This window comes from Strix uralensis, chromosome 13 (assembly GCF_047716275.1).
Source record: "Strix uralensis isolate ZFMK-TIS-50842 chromosome 13, bStrUra1, whole genome shotgun sequence".
NCBI lineage: Eukaryota > Metazoa > Chordata > Aves > Strigiformes > Strigidae > Strix > Strix uralensis.
In genome coordinates, this window is record NC_133984.1 from 20,071,552 (window position 1) to 20,095,643 (window position 24,092).

General features: G+C 40.1%; 1 protein-coding gene across 2 annotated transcripts in view; it reads left to right on the top strand.

Annotated features, from left to right (window-relative positions):
- The window catches only part of IL1RAPL2 (interleukin 1 receptor accessory protein like 2), a 393,067-nt gene that overhangs the window by 363,475 nt on the left and 5,500 nt on the right, over positions 1-24,092 (top strand). The window contains exons 7-10 of one of the 2 annotated variants that reach the window (XM_074882430.1): positions 2,166-2,295; positions 8,551-8,696; positions 14,448-14,591; positions 18,457-18,627. In XM_074882430.1, the coding sequence (XP_074738531.1) occupies positions 2,166-2,295; positions 8,551-8,696; positions 14,448-14,591; positions 18,457-18,627 (591 nt within the window). The remainder of the gene's footprint in view (positions 1-2,165; positions 2,296-8,550; positions 8,697-14,447; positions 14,592-18,456; positions 18,628-24,092) is intronic. The other variant, XM_074882431.1, reaches the window with a different exon arrangement.

The following is a 24,092-nucleotide window of genomic DNA, read 5'->3' on the forward strand; positions in this document are numbered from 1 at the left end:
CATGTCTAGCCCTTTTCTTTTTCACATTGCTACAGTTGTCCTTTTCCATTAAAATCAAGCATTTTCCATTAAAATCAACATGGACTGAGCAGCCACATGCTAGGAATCACTAAGTGGTATTTAAATAGATGCATATCATGACTGTGAGACAAGTGGCACAAAAGGCCTCATGCCACACAGGCATTCCACGTGTTAGGAAAATGTGAGAAGGATATAGCTAGAGGCTCCAATTCTCCCCTCCACCCATGGAGGGCATGCAGCATCTCGCAGGACTGGGTGAACAGGTTAGGAGTGGAAGGAAACAGACTGCTCTGATATTGTCTTGTAGTGGAATTAAATGTCTGACTCTTCATTAGTTAATGAAGTTTGGAACTTTCTTATGATGGTGGTTAATGTTGTGGGATATACAAGTAACTGTGAATATCTACCCCTTCTTATATTTTGGATGTTTGAGCTGGTTGTATATAATCTGTCATCATCAGCATGTGTTCAGTGGCCAACTGTGGTACCAGAGTTCATAATGAATATGGGGATAGTGAAAGATTCTGTAAAACATTTTCAGGATAAACATTTTCCATTTTTGTCTTTTGCTATTTGAGAAACAGACTGAAGTGCAGTCTTTAAATCTTTTCTTGCTGTATCCTAATGTTTCAAAAGGACTTGTAATTTTGGATCTTGACTTGGAAACAATTTAAAGGCGGCTGATTTTCAGTGACTGGGAGTGCTGCACTTCCTGACTAATCAGACTCTTTTGACATGTCTTAAATTGGGCACTGAAATAATGGTTAGACAAGTGCAAGTGGTTGACTTGGAACAGCTCTGTGGGGGTTTAGGCAAAGATACTTTAACACACAGCTCTGATATGCTCTGAGTATGCACACAGCGAGTTATCACTGCTGAGCAGACAAGAGGTAACTGATTAAGGCACAGTAAGTCAATCATATGAAACTGTTAGCCCATGCTCAACCAAGTGATGTGCTCCAAATGACTAGCCCTTTTCGAAAAGTGTAGGCCTGTTCTATTTCAGCATCAAGAGAGTCTCCTGCTGGCTCTGAGAATGGCTGACATAATGAAACATTTCTTCCAAATATAGTAAAATGCATTATTTGGACTTCCCATGCTTGATCCAAGTCCTGGAAGATTCAGCAGGAGTCTCCACTGACACTGAATGACACTCCCATGTAAGTTGGTGACTCTACAGCTGCTTTATAACCTGGGCCACCTATGCTGGGTAAAATAGGCAAAGAGAAGTGGGTGCAGCAGCTGTATTTGCATACTAAGGGAATGGGCATGGTTCTCCTGAATTTTCTGGCTTATTTGGGGGTTTTTTGTTCTTTTTTTTTGTCTTCTGCAGGCAGACGACCATCTGGCCTGGCAGTGTAAGCACAGTCCTGGACTAGCTAGTACAGCTAAAGCTGTAGCCAAACAAAAACCCATCTAAATGCTGAATTCTTGGAGAGAAAAGAAATCTGATTAGTTTCCAAGTTTTATTTTCTTTCTTCTGGAAGTATTTTTGCAGAGCAGAAAGGGAAAGTTCTTCACTCTATTGCTTGACAAATGCTTTGAAGTTGGGTCCTTTGCCAAAAGCCTGTTGACAGTAACATGAGTGTTGTTGATGCTCACTGGCATCGTGTATTACTCGGGAATATTTAAAAGCTCTCTGAAAGCTTACCAAGACTTCATTAACATTTGATTTCTATCTAAGTGAGCAAGAAAATATTACTGTGTCTTTTTTACAGGTGGATCATAGAATCATAGAATATGGATAGGCAGCAGAGAGCAAGTTCAGTGATTTACCTGCCTCTTAGGGCACACTCCCCAGTCCTGGTAGAAATCCCAGAAGTCTGACAAAGAAGGCATCTCTTTCTTTTTAACAACCAATCTGACATCACCTTTTGTTGCCACCATTTCCATACCTTCTCATTGTTCATGTAGTATCTGGAAAAAATGAAATGATGGATAACCTCAGAGTTTCATGTCACAGATATTTCCTGTAGATTCAAATCAACATCACCCTTTTTCCTATGTTTTATAGTTGTTCCTACTTTTTTTTTTTCCAATTTTAAATGGAGAGGTTTATCTGAAATACTGAGATTTCTCATAATCATTCTCTCACTAGTAGCCATGACAAAGTGTCTAACCCCCTTTTTTCTTCTTGTCCTCAGGAAACCCACTGACTGTGGCCTGCAAAGCTTTCTTTGGATTCAGTGGAGAATCAGGCCCCATGATCTACTGGATGAAAGGGGAAAAATTCATAGAAGAATTAGAAGGTCACATTAGAGAAGGCGAAGTCAGGTACTTTGTGGAGTATTTACTGTTAAAACATGGTATGTCCCAAAAACCTGTTGGGTTTTTTTAAACAGGTTTTTAATTGGAAGCGGAAATAGTTTTCTGTCTAAAGAGTGATGAATGACTTGGAACCAGGGCAGTGTGAGTTGCTCCCTCTCCTTTCTAGCGAATAAACTCTAAAGACATAGTAGCTATCTATGTGCCTGAAAATCTGTTATCAAATTCCCCTGCTGGTAGCTGAAGCATCTCTTGTGTGTTCTGGGGGTTGATTTTAGCCCTGCATGGAAATGATGCTGTCCAGTGCAACTGCCCCTTGGGGCAGTCCTTGACAAGATGACATTCATTTCAGCATCAGTGTTAATCTTAAAGATGAATGGTCTCCTGTCAAAGTCACCATACTTTTTCTCTTCTACTGAACATGTTGTCTGCCTGTGATACAGCTCTCAGTATGCCTTAACCAGGGCTTTCAAAGAGCAGCGTTTGTTCCTCCAGGCTTAACACTTAAGGGAGAGAAGGAAGTCACTGTGTGAGGATGTCCAATATCCAACTTGTGCTTGGCTTGTTGCAGGTGCTGGTTATCATCTGCTGTACCAGTTGTAAGGAAAACAAACACTTGTAACCCCATGAACTTTCATGGAATTTGCACCTAATAGCATCCTCTTGTCTTCCTTGTTTAATACTTACCTGATTAATAGCTCTTTGAGGTTATATGTGGATATACTACAGACAAGGTGGTCCCAGCTGCTATAGACACGATGAATGTAGATTACAAAGAAAGCCAAGGTCTTTGCACCTTCCACTGCACATTTTTTTGGTCTAATTTCTGAGTTGTTTGTTTCTTGTAAAAGTGATTTTGGAGAGCAGGCAGAGAGAGAGAGATTCCTTTGCTTTATTACTTGATCAATAATTCGAAGTTCAGCCATTTAGCCACTAGTTATTAAGAGATACTAAAATAACTGACCTAACATTGCACTTTAATTGCATACAGATTAAATTTATCATATATTGCCAGAATGGCCTTAAGTGTACAAGCCTCTTTTGGGCTTCTGACCACAAAATACAATTATTGGAAACTTCTGCCATTGCAAGTAATCAGCATTTAACGACATTGTGTCCTCTCTGGGGTATATAGATGAACAGAGTCATTTTGGTCATGTTCTTCTGCATCAGAAGGACAATTTGAGGTTTTTATTTAAAGAGCTCTCCAGCTCTAGCACAGTTGAAAACTTTTCCTCTATGTGCAAATGTTAGTAAAATTGAGTTTGAAAAAGCCGTATTTGTCCTTCATTGTGTCATCTACACATTCGCATTTCAAATTAGTTTTGTAACAACTCCCTTTTCTCACTCTATTAAAATGCTTTGACTCAGTTTACAGACTCATCACAATTCAGTGAATCTTCTCTTCAGCAAAGCTACTTACCACGTACCTAACCTCCTGTGCATCACAGCCAGCATTTACCAAAACCTCCTGCATCATTACCAGCAGTGCCACAGTCCGTCCCTTATTTCATTTAGAAGTAGCTATGACAACTGCAGTAGTAACTTTTTGCAAATTTTTTTTCACAGTAACAGCTCTTGTTTATATGTCCCATTACAGGTATGCTGCTTCAGGGAAACTAAGCAGCACTAACTGTTCTATCAGTGCCCTGAGTCATCCTGCATCTTCCACCCAGTCATATTTATTGATGTATTTCAAAAAATGTCATGTACGTTTCAAATTTGATGAGCCACGGTGAACTTGCTGGTTAGATGCTTTTCCCATCAGTTTGCTTCTGTGTGATATTATCAGCACGTTTCTGTTAATGTTGAGGAACTAACAAGTAATTGGGAATTGTTACAGCCAGGCCAAGATACTCCATGGGTTGTTCCTCTGGAAAATATCAAATGTTTTGACTCTGCATCCCGTCTCTTGAATTAGTTCACAAATTTAGTAGCACTCTGAATTTTTGGTGCTGTCCTTACCCTGAACTGTACCCATCCATTGTGTCACTGGATTTGCTGTATATGATGAGAGCTCAGGTTGCAGATCAATGCAGTGTGGGAGTACAAAACAGCCATTCCTAGTTTGCATCCTCTAGCATGCATAGTTACCAGTCAATTAGTGCGCTGTTATGAAAGCGCTGAAATAAGGATGCACATGACTTGAGCATTTCTGTTAAAATCAAACCCGTGGAGCTGCTTTTTTGGTAAGCAGACTTCACCATGACTAATATATGTGTAGCTGTGGGTTTCTCATTATTTATTAGACCTTGTCATAATAAAAAGTAACTAATCAGCATTGCAGGACTCAGAGGCGATGACCCCCTCTCTAACCTGCCTCCTTGCCTTCCCTCAAATTAAGATCCCCAAATGTTAGACATGCATAGGGGAAAAAGGAGAAAGAGACTTTGCTTGCCAGGTGGGTTTTTCACAGCGGTAATAAAAATGTCATGCAAACTGAACCAGGGCTATTAAAGAAGGAATCAGTGTCTTTAAGCCTGCCTGCAGAGTTGTCAGTTGTAGCTGATTATCAAAGGAGCCCACAGCAAATTTTGACACTGTCTCTCTGCCATGGCAAAGAAGTATTTTTCAGGCATATATCTTACTCTCCCAGCCACCTGTGAGTTGCTTCTTTTTCTTCTTCAGGCAACACTGCAGAACAGTTTGCAGGTGCCTCATAATGCTCAACTTGTAGAGCATGTTTGTCCTTTTTTCCCCCTTTCTTCTCCATTTTTAAAGTGGAAATAGTTTAACTCATTCTGGAGGCATGAAAAGAAGAGAAAGGAGACATTTTGAACTGCAGCCTTATTTCTTCCTGCTGATTAATTTAACATTCTGCTTTTTCACCCACAGAAGTCAACTGATGGTTGCAAAACACACAGACAAGATGAGGATGTTGTATTCTGTTGGGAGGGGATGCTGAGAGAGGGAGGCAGAATTCCCATCACTGCCTGGCTAATGTGCTCGGTAATTTGCAGACAAGTATGGAAATGACAGCCCTCTCCTGAAAAGCTTATGCTATTCAAGTAGACAATTTTTGGGCAGAGAATGCGAAACATGATGCACGAAAGTGAGAGGGAAGATCTCTGTGCCGTGTTGTTAGTTGAACTACTTTTCTTTGGAGAGGTACTTATGTACACACAGATCTGTCCTTTCATCTACAGACTGTCGTTAAGGTCTAGAAAGAAGGGACTAGAGTTCATATCCCTGTTCACAATCCAGATCCTCAGCTATATAGAGAATAAAAGTCTCCTTTTTGGTAAGTCATAACTTGCATGCAAGTTAGTAAAGGTTTGGAATTAATGCCTTGGTCTTGCAAAGAGACCCAGGTGAAGCTTTCTTATGGCCTTTACATCTGTGATCATACAAAGCCTGAAAATTTTAGGAAAATGTAGCTTCAAAGGAAAAGTATTTTAACTTCAGATTCAACTTAGTGCATAAGTGCATTGGGAAAATATGACAAAAGATTCAAAAAATCCGAAACATTGGATTTTTCTGAAAGAAAACAGTTGTATTCTGAAATCACATTTTTGGTTTTAAATCACATTTTCTTAACTGAAAAATAATCAGTAGACAAAATGTTTTGTTTCAGATCAAATAAAATGCTTCAACTTGAACAAAAAGAAAGCACTGGGTATTTTTTTTACTTCACCCATCTTTTCTCTCTCTCCATCCATCGTGTTTGTTGTGAGTTGTCAAGCACCATTGATTTACCTATGTATTAAATGGTGTAATTACTCTTACAATTTGTTCATCAAACCAGAAAAAAGAGCTATTATTTTCTCAACTTGTGGGAGCTGGCATGTGTTGGCAGTGTTGCTGGCAGTTTCCCACAACTCAGATAGGGACAGAGCTTCATCTTCTGGGTATGCAGCCAAACACTGTTGCAGCTTTAAGTTCTTACCCGTTGATACAGTATTCCTTTTCTAACCCAAAATATTGTGCTCAATGTTCTCTGAACCAACCTCAAAATGCAATCAATCAAAGGCTGCACATACATTAAAATATATAGGTGACCAACTGTGTATTTCTGTGGCAGTAATGAATCATTAGCTGTAGAGTACTGGTTAAAAGAAAAAAAAAAATCAAGCAAGAATGAAAAGTTTAAGAGCTTTCTACACTTTGCTACCAGCATAATGCTTAAGTGTTTGTCAGCATTTTCATGATAGATCCCGTTCTAAAGAGTTCTCTTCCTCAAGATTGAAATTAGCATGAAAATAAGTGGAAAAAAATTCTCAGTCTAAATGCGTATTCTTTTTTATGAAAGCTCCTTTTTAGCTATTCATATATTATTTAAATGTAGGTTAAGGGTCAATTGTTTTGTTTTAAATAGATACGGAATCTTTTATCTTAATTCTAATCTGTCTTCATTTTTTTCTGTGTAAAATATTCTGATTATAATAAATACAAGACAATCTCAACATGCACTGAATGCTCCAGATCAGTGTCCCAGGTATCTTTTGTGTTAGTGTTTTATTTGTTCCTTACAGCATGATTTGTAGGCCAAAATTTGTGGAGCATATTGTTTACTGATAAAGAAAGACTACCCTGAGTTTAAAATATTTCACTATATGTACATATGGAATATTGATAGGTAAATGAGAATTAATTTATCTGACCCTAATGGTTTAGACTGATTTGAGTCTGCAAACAGATCAGGCTGTCTTGGGAGGTTTCTTTTCTGGACAGAAATGATGCAAATTCAACCTTTCTTGCGTTGTTTTCAGCACTTTGACTCAGGGCCGAAATTATAAAAACTGAAAAAATACACAACAAATGAGAGTGAATTTGCAAAGAAGTTTCAATCAAAATTTCCAAATGCAACATACATGTCCATAAACTAATGTTTTTCCACTTCCTCTTTTGCAAGTTACACAGCCATAGTGAAAGAGGCTGAATTGTTGTGGATGCTGTGGTACGTCTTCTGAGTTCTGTCAGGTCACACAAGCCTTTAAAGACTATGTTCTGTATGAAATCTTACTGTAAACGTGGTTTATAGCGGTCAGCTTTGCATTTTTGATTGTCTAGTCTAATGCCCTCATACTTTGCTTCTGATTTTTTTCAGATTTGACGTTCCATGTTATATGAAATAATGTACATAAGAAAATGTGTGTGCACATTGCAAACCCCCAAACAACTTTGGTTTATAGTAGAGAAGTTTTGGGCTTGTTGCTGTTGAAAAATTTTAAGCTCTCCAGAAGCAGTTTCCATCCAGCACAAACACCACTCTGATTAATTACTTTGTGCCCAATTGCCTCCCTTTAGTCTCTGGAGAAAATATTTCTTTTTTGGTGAACCTGGATCTCATTTATACCTTTACTTCTTAATGGCGTACACTATCTTTTCAGAGAAAAGATTCACTGAAGTACTATGTGCAATGGTGAGTTCACAGGCAACTGTGAGGGCATCACACATTTTATGTTTCCCCTCTTGCAAATTATGCAGCAGTACGCTAACAGGATTAAATTAATCTGGTAGATTTTACTTGATGTTACATTTCCTTGTTCAAAGGACCAGTAACTTTTTCTTAAGCAACTGATAAAAAGCCTTTTGAGAGAATAGGGCATTGTATTTTTAGACTTAATGTCAGCATCAGAAAACACTTGCATTTACTTTGCATTCTTTTTAATGTTCACATTAGAACAATGACATGAAGAGACTGTACCTCTGGCCTGAAAGTCTGTTAGAACTTTCTATTCCCTTTGTGGGCATTTTGCATGTCTCCTCTGTCCTCTCAAAGGAGCAGAGAGCTCTTGTTCTTGACACTGTTCCCTTTTAAAATTGGGATCTAGCCCCAGAAAATAGAGGAAAATTCCAGAGTAGCACAGCTCCTTTCACTGGTTTTCCAGACTGCATTAAAATGTATCACAATACCCAGCCTTTAAAATACTGCCTTATAATTTGCTCAGTGATGGCTTAGTAGTGCATATTTCCTTCTCTGGAAAGTGAGTATTTATTGCTTCTTTTAAAAGAAACACTGTTTTAGCATTTCATTCTGGTGAAGTGGAGGTGAACAAGCCACATGCAACCATTGCACTTGTAGCCACTCTTCCTGCACTTGATTCAGCTCCTTGCTACAGACATGAGGGAGAAAAAGGCTTTTGGTTGCCATGAAAGATGCCTCTGTGAAGTCTGTCTCAGGCAACTCAAGTGTCCAAGTCTTTCTCCAGGAGTGAAGGAGGCCAGGAACACCATGTATCTTGTGCTGAGAAATCACGGTTCTTTTGGGAATCTTCCACCCGTATTAATTCAGTTAAGCAAAGACTGTATCCTTCCTTTCAGACTCCTCAGAGAACATCTTGGAGAAAAAGAAGTTGAATTGACATTGATCTTTGATGCTGTAGAGGAGGCAGACCTGGCTAACTATACGTGTCATGTGGAAAACAGAAACGGACGGAAACATGCCAGTGTTCTTCTGCGCAAGAAAGGTAATTCTCTTTATTTAATTTTCTGTACTCTCGCCTGCCTTAGCAGCAACAGGGCAGCCAGTACCAAAGGTCCTGCTGACCTCTCTGAGCCAGGCTGGACTCCTGTGTGCCTACTTGGAGCTAAAGTATGTTTGTGTTACGGCTTCAGTTTACAATTTGTGAAAAAAATTCACTAATTGTTCACAGAATCACAGAATCACAGAATCAACTAGGTTGGAAAGGACCCTGAAGATCATCTAGTCCAACCATTAACCTAGCACTGCCAGTTCCCATCTACACCATATCACCCAGCGCTATATCGACCCTACTCTTAAACACCTCCAGGGATGGGGATTCCACCACCTCCCTGGGCAATCCTTTAGTCTTTAGTGAATCAGCCTTGCAGGTAATGCACTTGCCTGGAATACAGGCACCCATAAAGCACCAGTATAATCAGTGGAAGTATTTTGGTCTAAACAACCTATGAATTTGACCCTGATTTAACTGACTAGACCAGAGTTAATTGTGTGATGGAGTTAAAATGTGCATTTCTTAGAACAGGTACCTCAGCACTGAGGTCAGATGTTCTTGTGTTTCTCCACTTCCTGACTTTGCTGTTTAAATTGAAAGCTTTAAACAGTTGCCATGCATTTTGATTTCTAAGTGCATTGGGTATTAAAACATTGCAGTGGGAGCTACAAATCAATGCAGAATTGCCCCATCATGGTTGCTTTGCCTGGTAGTGTACCTGGAATTGGGAGTACCACTACTGATAAGTTATCTGTAGCAGAAAGGAAACCGTTTGCGTTTGAATGTTCCAAATTAAAAGGTGCCACTATGCTCTGCTGTTTATAGAAGTCATTATTGTAAGGAGTGTAACAGTATCTCATTACAGTTCCTAAGTTGTTTGTTCAATCAGCTCTCCTATTCATAAGTAGGGTGATATTTAAATTTGATGGTCATCATCTCTCTCAGGTACAGTGTATTAGGTGGTACAAAAGCTATGAGACAGTAACTGTTGGGAAAACAAAGGAAGGTTACACACTTGGGATAAAGATGTAGTGTGAAACCACAGAGCCATCAGCACAGGAGATTGACTAAAGAGTTAATATGTTGTCCAGATCTCTGCCATTATTCTTGGCTCTAAATTAATTTACCAAAAGACAAGAAGAGGTGTCTTCACAAGGCACACCTGCAAGTGCTGTTCCAGTTCTTTGTGTACTTTCAGACGACTAAGGCAAAGGACATGCTTCTCAGCAGATTGTGGATTGCAGTGTTGGTGTCAGTTAAAAAAGCCAGTGCTCTCCATTGTCACAGTTGCAGCAAAATCCCACAAAAGCGTCACCATTTGGGGGAGGTTTAAGTATACTATTAGTACCTGAGCATGCTGCAGTTTGACCTCTGAGCCTAAGGTAGACATCACCATGGGACAAATGAACGAAGAGCCAGGTGGCAGAATGGGAAGACCAGCCAAGGCCTCTCTAGATGGGGCACCGCAGATCTGGAAAACATCCATAGTCATCAATTCACCTAAAGGCATGCTGGATGCTAGCTACTGTGTTTCATGGCTGTAATCTGTATAAAATGAAAGGTGAGGGAGGAGTGGTCCTGGGACAATACTAGGGCTTGGGCTACTAGGCAGAGGAAACTTTTGGGTCAATGTCCTCTTTTTTTGCTATTCTTTCATGTGACCCACAGGTTATATGTGTGAAAGTACAGTATGCAGTCCTGTCAAAATCAGTTGAATCAAGTCCTGCTTACACAGTTTCCTCTATACATGAGAGTTTGATGTCCTCCCAGAAAGAAGGGCATAACAGGTTATATTTTACACTGATAAGGATAAAACACAATATGGAAGGTGCGAACCACCCTGAGAAGCAAGGGGCCTGCAGTTGTGGTGTGAAACACACACAAATGTATATTCAACATCTAAACTGACAGGACGTCACAACTTAATTAAGGAATCTGGTCATCGTGATAAAGGATTAGCCTCTTTAGTGCAAAAAGTGTTCTGCCTTTCCATCCACTGAACCTCATAAATATACAAGTGATAGTAAGTATATCTGTGTTGACACTGTTAAATGTTCAGCTGTGTTGCATATATTAGAATAACAAGCTAGTTTTATTTATAACAAGAAAATGCAGATATTTCAGAACTCTGCTGAAATTATGGAAGAAGCACTGCTGAATACAGAATTTGGAGGTGGAAAGGATCACTTCTCAGCTACTATTTCATTTCTGTCTGCACTGTGGCTGTAGAAAGTTTATATTCCCCTAGGCATTCTCAATAGTTGATTTTCAAGTTATTAAAGTGTCATTTAAAATAACCACAGTATTTTCACTGTGTCCTTTGACTGCCTGTGCCATTGTCCTGTTTGTTATTTATTAAGTTCTTACTAATACTTGACCAAACTTTTCTTTTCTGCAACATGATATAATTACTTCTAATCCTAGCTTTCTCCATCTTGAATTTGACTGTAGAGTATACATGAGCCAGGATATACTACTGTATTTACTGACCTGTGACAAGATTTAGGGCAGGACTGGTAGAAAGCTGTTAATCAGCATCTTTTGTGTGTGTCGAAGAAGGGATCATGGATTCCAGTTGTAATGTGCTGCAGCTTTCCAGATGCTGAGGCGCTTGGGAAGCGTGAAGAGGAAGCACAGATGTCTCAGCCAGAGAAATCCCCCTCCCTCCAGAGTCTTACCTGTTAAGAACTGCGTTATCCCTGTTCAGCAAGAGGTGCTTGTAGCTCTGTTTTGCCTCCAGATTATCACATACCATAGGTGATGTCTGCCCTCTGTTCAAAGGTGTGATTGCAGCACATCAGGGGTACTCAGGCTAGCATGAGTCCTGCTAATCTAGGAAGGCTTGGATAAAAAAACAGGGATAAGCCCCAAATTCAAGTTATCACTGTAGTGTAAGAGTTTCTAGAGATAGTTCTTCTTTTGACATCAGGTGGTTATTTTTAAGCACATAATTTGCTTTGAGGAAGAAGAAGGAACTGTTCAAATATTTAAGGTAAAATATGTTGAAGTATTTTGCTGTATTAGTAGCACAGTTCTCACAAATGCTTTCAGAAAATACAGGAGTGCTGTCTGTCTACTGATAGCCTCAGAGCATGCATCATCATTTAGGATTTTTTTTTTTTCGACTGAAAAAGAACCAAATTCAGTTTCAAGCACCCGAAGCTGCCAATGCAAAGACAGAATCAGGCACGCTCCTGAGACCTCAGTACCGCTATCATATTCTTCTTTACTGACTTAATTCAAGGCCACATTATAATTTGCTTTCAAGTAGTTCAGAAATAAGTTCTGGACAATCCTGGGTTTGCTTTTCTTTTTTCTCCATGCTGTCCTAGCATGTTTGGTGCTCAAATTACTTGGAAACACAATACACCCACTTGTCCCTTAGTTGTGGAAATAGTTCAGGATTCTCTTCAAATGAATTTGAAAACAATCCAGTATTTTAGTGATTGAAGTCTACGTAGTCTATAATGTAACTATCTTGGAACATGAATAACTTGTCAGGAACTGCAGAATAAAATCAAGCCATGCTTTTAGTGGAAAGAAGCAATGAATTTAGATAAAAGTAAATATTATAATGATGTTTGCTCACCATTTATTTCAAGGAGGCTGTCTTTATTCAAGACATGCAGGAAACTAATTTTGGGGGTTTTTTTGATACTGATATAGTACTTAATGATGAGGAACCTTCTAAAATATATTTGCCTCTCATTTATTGGGTGTTTATGAACTTTTAGTATTTTAATGACCATAATCCTCTGTGATACATTGTGGCTAAGTCCTTCTACATTATTTTACATTAGAAACTATCAGGATATTATTATTTACTAATTTTTAGTCACTGTTCTAGCACAAAGCCCAGATTCATCTCCTTTCCTAATGTTGGGGGTGCTGCCTTCCCTACTGGCCTCAGTGAGGACCACTCGAGGAGTACGGCATTAATCAGAGTCAGAGACTAAGATCTGGAGTATTATGGGGTTTTCTCCATTGCCTCCACATGGAATAGAAATAAGGAGCCTAAAAGCCAAGGCTTTCTGCCTCCTTATGTCTGGACTCTAGGAGAGTTTATGGGGCAGCAGGATAAATACAGGACATAAAAAGCAGATCAGTTCTGCCTTTTGAGCTGGATTTTGTGGTTTTGCTCGATACCCTGCCATTCCCCCAAAAGTGGACACAGGTCTGTGACCCTGTGTGGGCTGCAGGTCATCAAGGCTCAGCATTTTCTCTCCTTCCAAGGTGTCAGCTTTGCCATCATCTCACTTTTCTAGAAAAAAAGATTCAGTACAACAAAAAAAAAGTAGTTTTTTCCCTGAAAAGTGATTTTAACCAACTCTGTTCTCCATTTGACCAGAGTTATTCCCAGAGCATATGCTAACTTTATCATGCACTGTAATAAAAGTCCCATGAATTCCCTGTATTCTTAGAGAGGTTAAATAGCTATTACAATAGACTTTTTCCATCTATTAGTCCATGACTTCTTACCAGACAGATATCAGAGATACTGTAAACTGGGAATAGCTTGGCATCTGATGTTAATTATTGAAATACAAGGCATGGCAAGTCAAGAATAACCCCAAAATACACAACTAATTTGCTTTTTATCTTGAAAATGGCACAAATGACATACCAGTAATTTTTTCTGACCTGAGTTTTAGAAGTGTAAAGATCACAAAAACTTTGTATTGCCTGTATTACAGTTTTTACATCTTCACATTGTATTTATCACAGCATCTTCATGAGATCTTACCTAAACTAATATAGGCTGTTAGAGATCACTGTTGCCAGATTGTCATCTTTCATGTTTTATGGCTAAGTAATATGTCAAGTGGTGTTATGATCAATATTGTGTTCAGAGGACATTTCGGGCTAAAGAGCAATACTGTTAAAGTTTGTGTCTTACATGAGCACTGGACTGGTATTCAAGGTTTTTTATCCTATTCTGGCATGGGTTTGCTGAATGACCATGAACATGTTGCTTCACTTTTCTATGCCTCTGTTTCCCCAGCTGTAAAAGGTGGATAATTGTGTTTGGATGAATTTGTGAAGTTCTTTGAGGCAGACTGCTTGTGATGTTTCCTAACAAAAGCATCCCAGTAGGAAATTTTAATTAGCACTAGTTCCCATTAAAGTGTACTAAACAAATACGTAAGAACTCCGTTAGTAGCCGTCACAACTCAAACAAAGTGTTTGTTAGCAGCCTGATGTGTGCTCCTGACTTCTCATGTTATCTTGGGCATTCTGGATACTCAATTCATTCTCCAGTGATTCAGCTGAAGTCCTAGCTTGGCAGCTCACATCAGCTTATATACTGGTTTCACAAATATAAAACAAAATTTTAATAATTTTGGGGCACTAGAGCCTCCCAAATGGGGTACAATACATCTAGTATATCTGTTCTCATGTGCTGCATATAGTATTTGATGCACTCTGCCAATACAGAAGTTTCAAACTCCACAAGCTCGTTAAAAGTGATTGATCCTCTGCATAAAATCACTACATAATTCCGTTGTAGAAGAATTATGATTATAGACTCAATTGCATTCTGGATGGTGATTTCAAATGGGCAGTAGATGGAGTAAATGGGTAAAGTTAAGTAATAGATAATGAACAAAAAAATTAGGCATCCTCAGTGTTTCAGTGGTTATAATTGGAGGCTGCACAATTTTATGTGGAGTTGTACAGTGGATTAGAGCAAATAAAGCTCGGAAAGATCATAACCTTTTTGTCTTTCCTTGCTAATTTTAGATTTGATCTACAAAATAGAGCTTGCTGGCGGACTGGGAGCCATCCTTCTTCTGCTTATTTTGCTCGTGACCATCTATAAGTGCTACAACATAGAGTTAATGCTGTTCTACAGACAGAACTTTGGAGGAGACGAAGCAGCTGATGGTAAGCAGTTGCTCAGGAAACTCAATATATGCTATGGATATATTTCAAAGATCCAAAGTGATGAAACTTCTAGACTGAAATGAATCCCAAAAGATACCTGCTGCCTGTTTAAGTTCAAACTACTAGGCACCCAACAATGTAAAGCCCTAGGACTTTCTCCCAGATCCCCCTGAAATCCATGAGTCTTTTCACTGAAATGTCACCGGGCCATGCCACAAGCAAATGGCAGTCAGAAGAATTGTTCATGAGTCTTGTAGAAGCTTGAATGTCATTTGTGAACCAATTCCTCAGGAGAACTCTTCATGTTCATGTGTCCCAGTGCTGCATATGCCCAGGATCACTTCTCCTGAGATCCATGCTGTATGTGGGCGGCCCCTTCACCAGGTATTTTTCATTAAACATTTCCACTGAACTGTCTTCAGGCTGCCAGATAACTTCAGTAACTAGTGAGAGGCGATTGTTATTGAGGCTAACTAGTTACCTCAGTTAATTGGGAGACTGTAAACAACTTAGTGGAAATGTACAGCTTGTCTGGAGAGTATATTTAGGAATAAACTAGGTTGTTTTTCAGTGTTCTTCCCCCCACTTCCCTCTCACTAGCACGTATTCTGTTTGGTGCCTGAAGCTAAACATGTATTTTTAAATTGAAGCTTTAATTCTCCTGAATATAGAACATTTCTGCTCCTGTGAAGCTGGAGTAAACCCTGGTAAACTAAATCCAAGTGCTTTAAATCCTATTATTATATTCTTAACACTTCTATTATAACATAATTAATATGCTCTTAATTTGCATGTAACTAGTATCTGTAAAAGATCTGAAGTACAGTATTCAAGTACAGGTACTTTTCATAGCCCACTGCAACACTTATGAGTCATGTAGGCAGTCTGGAATGGTATATCTAGAAACAATAATGTGTTTGAAAAAAAGGGCAGGAAACACATTACCCCTATTGTACCAAAGCAATGTGCAGTTGCACAGACATGTTACTTTCTGCAGTCAGCATTACTGTTATCAAAATAATAAATGTTTCTGTTTTAACACTGGATAGATGTGGTGTGAAAATGTTTCACTACAGTGAAATCCACAGAAGTTTTGGGGAAGGGGTGGAGTGACATCCAGGGGATTTTAGAATGTGGAATGATAAATAGCAGGAATAGAGGTAGAAAACTTCCTCTTTCTCAATCTTCATGTGTAAGTGGGAAAACCTAAAATTATGCTTTTTTCATACTGTACAACACTGCACAGTATTTATAGTGATACCTAGGAGAAAGTGAAGGGTGAGATTATGTGTCTAACACCTTGGGATTATATGAACATAACATCCCTGGTTCACACCAACAAAAAGTGACCCGAAGCGGTAACTTTTCCGGATTGCTTCGATTCATTTATCTCATGTTTTCAGTGTGAAGCTGCTGCGTTTTTAGTCATGTAACTTCCTTAGTTCAATCACTTTTTAATTTATGAAACAGTATTATTTTCTAGTTGTTTAGAGGAAGCCCCATGAGAACATAGGGGATTTTGCGTGCATGTTAATTCTGAAAACAACCTTTTATTTTTCCAGTGCATGATTTAAGAACTATTGCAGCTTTGTGTCTCATTCTGATCCTGCAGAATAAAAGATGGAGGCAGAATGTTACTGAAGTCAAAGCATATATGGGGATGTTTCTTTCTACTTATGTAGGCTATAGTGGGAACATACAGAGCTCCCATGAGCGGTCAGCTGTATCAATGCAATTGCAGGGTCATTTTCTATTTATACATGTATTTCTTTAAAATGGAAGATTTGGAACTCAACAGATTTGCTTTGTTCCTGTTTCTAAAAATAACCTGTATAAGCAATGTTGGATGCATTCACTTCCTGTGTGGTGCATAGCATTGTTTTTAGAGAAAATGATACTGAGGATTAAGGGAAGCCATTTAGAAAACAGCTCCAAACAGTGCTGCATCCAGAGCACACAGAGTGGGCAAGCATGGATAGGTCCTTCTGCTATGTCCTGTGTATGTGCAGCTTGTGAAGAGGCTGTAGAGATGTAACACAAGCGTACAGACTCACAGGAGCCTGGAGGAACTGGTTCTGTCTACGTCTTGCTTACTTGTGTTGTGAATAGAGGTGACTGGAGAGGGCAGTTGTACCCACAGAGCTGGAAGGGGCAGGAAGCTCGGGGACTGCTTGCACACAATCCGTGCATGGCTTTCAGGCTGCTTTATAGCCAGGCATGTCAGTGCTCTGGGGTTTGCTTTGCTGCCTTTGCAGAGCTCTCAAATGTTTGCAGGGATGTTTGCCTCCCGGATCACTTGGTGGCTGGCTTCTCTTAAAGGATTTTGGCAGGCTTCATTACGGACAGTGTAGCAGGTTTTGGACAGGCTTCCAAAGCCAACTGGCCTTTATTTCTTTGCTGTTTGTTCTTCTGTCATCTTTCCATCAGTAACTACTATTTTTGTATGCTGTTGATTTCAGAGAAGTATCAGCAAGCCAGGTGGACATCCTCCCATACAGCTATGGTGAAACTAGGCAAATTGCCTTTTACAATTGTATAATTATTCACATGCTTTGTCTGCAGCTCTGACCCTTGCGGGTCTGGCTATGTGTCAAGAATTATGAGAAAGTAACCATCATATTCAAGGTCATCAAGGAATGTATTGTATTATGATAAGCTATTTTTTCTTTTTATCAGAATATATTGATGATTCTTAACTGCTTTAATCATCTTTCATGTGCGCTATTCTTTATGGATAATTGGTACTCAGCAATCTTCCATTCATGCAGTTTTGTCCTCACAACATTAACTATTTGATTTTTCGTTTTCTGTAAATAATGGCAGCTGTGCTCTTCCCTGGAGACTGAATTACTGAAGGTTGACTTTTTCAATATATTATTTTCCATTACTGCAGAGGAATAGCAAAGAGAAATGGCACTAAGGCAGTCTGATCCCAGCGTGGATCCCAAGCATGATAGTGGTGCCACACAGTGTTCCTGGCACAGTGGCCAGCTCTTAGCTCCGTGTTTCAGATGCAGAGAGCTGGAGACAAGCCCCAGCACTGTGCAGGAGGAGGAGGAGGAGGTGTGTTGTCCTTTCTAGCCAAACCACTGTGTTGCAGCCCCGCTGTCCTCATGTGGCTTTGCCTGTGTCCCCTCTGTCACCCTCTGCCTGCCTCCACCTTTTGACGAGGCTTTTCCTCCACCCCTGAGCTACAAGCAGAATGGAGGGACAAGTCTGCCCCTGCGCCCCGTTTGCTCTTGGAGTTACTTCTCTCTCATACTGTGAGCCCCAAGTATTTAAAATGTTCTGGATCAAGTGACCTCTAAAATTATGATACTGGTTTTAAAAACAACAAGATTTTCTGAAAAAATGCTTTGTACTGGTTGCATTTGTCATTGTTTTCTGCATAATCAGTATTCACTGGAGTCAAGTCATGTGTTTTCTCACAACTATTTGTGCAAGTTTTCTTTGCTCAAAACTTTCCAAACTTTTGAGCCTCAAAAACTTCTCCAAGCTCAAAACTTTCACAGAATCATAGCACTCCTGAGGTATAGGAGTTGAAAGATTTCCATCAGCAATATGTACAGGATTAAAATAAAAAGTTCCAGCTTTAGATTTGTATCGGAATTTTGCCCATGGTCTTTTCAGATGAAGCAGAGTTATTAACTAGCTCAATATGCAGAAGAAAACTGAAAGGATATCCTTTGCCTGGATCTGAAATGTTTCTCTGTGGAAGCCAGATTTTATGTTCCTGTGAAAAGCTCCCATTTTGTTGGGAAATGCTTGATCATTTCAAGGAATAATATGATTTCCTAGTACTTTCCTGTAGTCTTTATAGTGCTCTTGCAAACAGAAGGCTGAACATGAATTTGTTTTCTTACAGACAACAAGGAATATGATGCTTATCTTTCATACACCAAAGTGGATCCTGATGCATTAGATTGTGATAATAATGAAGAGGAGCAGTTTGCACTTGAAATTCTGCCAGATGTTCTAGAAAAGCACTATGGATATAAACTCTTCATTCCAGATAGGGACCTGATCCCTAGTGGAAGTAAGTATTTCTGACCTTTCAGTTTTAGTTCTCTCTGATGTGTCTTTCTGAAGTGGTTGTAAGGATTGGAAAAGTTTCCTCAGTACTGCAAATTTGAGCTCTAGGTTAGAGCTTGTTCCTGCACCACTGAAATCAGAGGAAACCACCATTGATTTTAGTGGAGGTAGGAGCTGGACCTTCCTACAGGGAAGGCTGCAGCGCTGCAAGCAATACTGTAGTCCAAAATCTCTACATCAGACAAAGGTAGCTAAGCAGGAAACTTCCAAAAAAGATGTTGTAGTCTCTGTTTTATCACTGAAAATGGGATTATTATTTTTTTCCAGTAATTATTTGTCTACAGCAGCTTTACAAGTAAAAATCATCTTTCCCATTGTCTTTTGGGTTTTTTCCTAACTTTGAAGTCTCATAAATAGCTACAGTAGTTTTCCAGTTAATGGTATAGGTGCATTTTTTCCATTAGAGTTTTGACCAAGTGTTGCACTTCTGAGCAGTGTTGTTACTGTGTAAGTAATACTAATTCTGCAGAGGACTATGTACAGCCCAGTGATCCGATCCTGTTTTCCATACTGACAGTGAAATACAGTTGTCCATTTCAAATCAGCTTTGCTACCATGTCTGAAGATTCAGCAGCACCTTTGGATGTCTGTACCAACAGTTAATGCCCTCCTAGCTGTGGTTATGGCATCTCTTCTTCCAGATTAATTTCTGGATAAGTCAAAAAAGACCATGAATCATAGGCATCATGTTGATGAATTTTTAATGCACAGTATGTTTGCTTTAATACCACATTTATTTGAAATGCTACCCATGTGAGAAATAAGCTTTTAAAATTAATCCTGTCTGCAAATCACTTCCATGAAAAATATTAGAAGAGAATGTGAACTTCTCTCTGTATATGCTACTGTATAGGAAATATGAACAAGAAAACAAAGCAATGGCTGTGCTGGAGCAGATGTCCCCAAACATGAAACAGCTAGAACATGGCTGCATTAGCAACTTGCCTGCCAAAAGTCTTGAAACTGCTGCCTTGCTGCTGCCAAACCCCAGTGCCTGCCCCAGAAGTTGGAGCCTACTTCTCTGACATTTGAGGGAGCTGGAAACAGAGCTCTGAATCCTGTACCACTGAGAAAGAGGAGTCAGAGATCGTGCAAAGTCCCATGTTGTGACTTGAATTTATCATGTGCATTGGCAGCTCCTAGATTAGAGCTGCTTCCCTTACTCCTTTTGCCCTACCCCTGCAAGGTGTGAGTTTTACTCCCTTAGTGACATGTTTCAGAAAGGGGACTTGGCTCATAGCCTGCTTATTTCTGACAGTACAAGCAGATACTACTGAGTTTTTAGATATTATTAAGAGAAAATACATCTTTTTGTGTTAAAAATGACAGAACTGTTGTAAATAGTTGTTTCATATCCAACAGTATAGCAGAGTTATACATAGCTGTTATACAAGTGAATTAAAGAGTTTAAAGCTAGCCCTTCAATGATAACTATACTGAAGCACAGATTAATCTGAAATGAGATTCTTCTTTCCAACTGCTGTACCAGCCAGCATGGTTTTTTATTTTTGTCTATTTTTGTCAGTCAGACACTCAGCAAATACTTGTCATCACTTTGGGTATTCATTAAACCTCTCCTGAAAATGTAGGGTACCTGAAAATGTCAGTTCTCATTTATGAACATTCACAAATTTAATACCTCTTTTTTTCCTCTCAAACTCACTTCTTCAGTGTTATGAAAGGGCCTGATTCTAACACATGGAGATTCAAGAATGCTTAATCAGACATAATGACAATGCAGAATAAAATGTGGTACTGAAACGAGTGCGATTTGCATGCTTTAGCTTTGAAAAAGATATGGGGAAAGGCACTTTATTTTGAGGGGGCAAGAGGGAGGGAGAGGTGATAGGGAAAGAGGGAAGACTCAGACTCCTGTATTTGTAAGCTCTCTGTGTGCGCTGGAGAAGTGGAATGTGGCTGTGTTCTGCCTAACGCTCACCAGTCTTACAAGGACTTGCAGTGCTTAGTGAAGAGAGCAGTGTGTGACGTGGTACGGACCTGCTAGAAACTTCAGAGGTAAACAAAACATATTTTAGAGTGACTCTCTCAAAAAGCGGCAGATAAGACAAAATATATAGTTCTTCTGGGTAGATTTCTATAGAAAAATGGGGGCTCGATCACAGTTGTCTTTTTTTATTTTAGGAAATAACCTCTTCTCACATGTACTGCATTTCCTCGTCTTTTGGTGTAAATGACTTTCAGTGTAATGTAATGCTTTTCCACTCTCCGTTCTGATGTGTTTCCTTCTATATCTTGTGTACTTAAATGTGTGTCATTCCACTAGAACAGCAAATAAGGTGTGTTTTGTAAGGCTGATTGTTTCATATAATCTCTGCAATTTTAAGGTGCTGCCACAGGAGGGTGTGCATTATTACACTTCTTTCCTGGCATGAGGCAATACGTAACAGCTGCTACTTGGATTGGAGAGCAAGCAAAAAATAGATTTGTTAAAGAGTATTTCATTAACTTTCTTGCACACTTCTCTGAACAAACTAAAAAGCTGACTCCAGAAAAACTCAGGGACGAGTTTGATTATGTTTTTGTCCAGCTGGTTCATCTCTAACCTCTGGGAAAAAGCTCTGATAGGCTCTGCATGTCCCTGTGCAGCTGAGGGAGAGATTACAGCCAATGTGCCTTAGCTGGGCCACGCACACCCGGCAGCGAGTTCCTTCACACCGCACACCCGAGCTCTGCGTTTCGGCTCTGCGCTGAGGACCCTCTGTTTCAGGGATGCCCATGGAGCGACTGTTGCTGTCCCTGGGAGGACAGAGGTGATGGCTGTGGGGACTGAGGCCACTTCTTCACTGTTGGGGAGCAGATCCCTGGCATCCAGAGTTCAGGTCAGATGGGGCTGAGTCATGTTTTGCAGGAGGTGTTGGTTTCTGTGCCCTGCCAGGATACAAATCTTTGATCTCAGTGGAGCATTTTGTCCTAGTGGGAGGACCACTGTGACTGATGCCAAGGGCCTCAGTGCTGCCCCCCACACAGTGACCAGCAAGGATCTTTGCGATGACTCTTGGTGCTGCCTGAGAGCAGCACAGATGGACCCAGCTCCCCACCCTGCTGAGGTGGAAAAGGGACTCAAGCAACCACGGCTTCCCTGCTCTTGCTCATACAGAAGCCCACGTGGCCGTGCAGGCTGGAAGATGAGAGGGGCGACACGACATCCAATGTGCTGTGTAAGCAAGACCAAGTTTGTTACCCAGGATTTGAGTTGCGTGTTATAGGAAGTACTATAGCAGCTATTCTTTCTTAAAGAATATTCTTTGGTCTTAACAGAGTGAGTGTTCTTCATTCTGTCAAAGCTGACAGCACATACACCTTTCTGCCTAGGTAACTAAGGGATAATTGAACATGTTAGCCTGTATAAGGAGACTGTGAGCTCCTAAGATACAGTGCAATTGTTACTAAAGTTTCTTAGCAGTTATCATTTTTTCCCACCCTATTAGTTTTCAGGGTTTTTTAACAAACCCTTTCCCACAGCAAACATTCTCAAGCCCTGTGAGCTTTTTAATTCAGTGTTAGGAGACCTGAGGAGACTGAATAGTTGGAGGGAAAAATAGGAATAGTTATGTTTTTACTTGAGCCATTTTCTGTCTTGCTAAGGATGATGGGTCTACAGGAGCAAGATCTATTTGCACTTGACTCTTTTAAAATTGGGATTACATCAGAGGAAGATATTTTTCTCACATGGTTTCTGCACATAATTTTAAACCCTGAAAGTGAAGAGGTCAAAACTGTCAAGTTGGATTTTTAATACCAGCAATACAAATCTGTTAGAGCATCATCTAGTTGCTCTCTAAGCATATGTGTATTTGATCTTGACAGGATCGAAAAAACACCAACAATTCACTCCAGCTCTGCCCAGGGTATAGAGATCAGGCACTGAAAAGAACAATGGTGATAGAATAAAAATCTTTGCTTTTTCCTGAAAAACGAGAGGTTGCCAGCACAACAGGGGAGTGCCTAAGGCATGTGATAAAAAGCACCCAACAGTCAGTATTGCAGTTCGGGCACTTTGTAGTTTTGTCTGCCCATCTGTGTGGTTTTTTGCCTGGTGAATCCTGGGTTCCTGGATGAAGAAAGCCCAGATGGACTGCGTGCCTGGCGTTCCCAAGGAGCCTTAATTAGGTATGGGACACTATTTATGTGGAATGGGAACAGAGTACCCAGCTCCAAAAAATCCTTTCAGAAGTCCCTGGTTGTCTACTCTGTATGAATCTTAGATTTAATGCCAGGCATGGGATTCAGACAAATAACAGTTGAAAGTGGAAGAAATATGAACAAAAGCCAGAAAGGCTGGCTACCGTGTAACAGCACACTGAAGGCCACCAGGGTGGTCAGGGAGCTGGAGTACACAGTGTAAGAGGAAAGCCCAAAAGTACTGTATTTCTTGAAGAAAAGGCCAACAAATACAAAGCCAAAGAGGAATCTTATTGTTGTCTTTCTAGTGGAAAGCAAAAAGATGGAGACAGACTCTTCTCAGAGGTGCACAGTTGTTGAGCAAGAGGCCACAGGTGCAAGTTGCAACACTGAAAATTCCATTTAAACATTTGGAAAATTTTCCTCACCATGAGAGTGATCAGACACTGGAACAGAACCCAGAGACACTGAGAAGAAACCTCCAACCTTGAAGGTCTTCAAAACTGTACTGGACAAAGCCCTGAGCAATCTTAGCTGGTCCTGCCTCAGTCAGGGTATTGACTTGGAGACCTCCAGAGCCCCCTTCTACCCTGTATCTTTGATTCTAAATATCCAGAATTTTGATCCCAACATCTATCACCAAAACAATTTCACCAAAAACACCCATTTCGGACACTTCAGTCTGCAAGGAGACATCCCCAGAGCTGCCATCTTCTCCTTCTCCTTAATCCCTCCTTCCTTTGCCATGAGTCTGACAATGGCTAAGGGAGTGGTAGACTGGGAGGGCAGTGTGTCATGCTGATCTCCATTATTTGTTTCTTTATGTTGAACTCATTGGCTGTCCCTTAGCTTATACTGGGATTGGGCGCTCTCTGGGGAGGGGCCATCACTCCACTCTGTGCTTCAGCAGTTCCAGCTGCATTGCTGTTCTGCTCCGAGCTAGCAGAAACAACAGATAGGAAAAGCAAGACATGCAATCATTTTTTGTTATAATCAAGTAATCAGAGTTTGGTTTGGGAACTATTCAGTTAGGAAACCAGGACTGAATTATTCTTCTATAAATAACTTTCTCAAGTGATAGTCACATTGCCAAACGCAGAAAGGCTGGTTATTTTCAGAGCGCCAGAAAGCAGCCCGTATGGGATTGTTGGTAGGTACTCTTTGGTTCTTGTGGTGCTGCGGACCATGCTTCCCAAAAATAACTGTCGGACTTTATATGATTTCTGGTGTTCTTTCCCTCTCCCTTAACTGCTTCTGCAAATCATC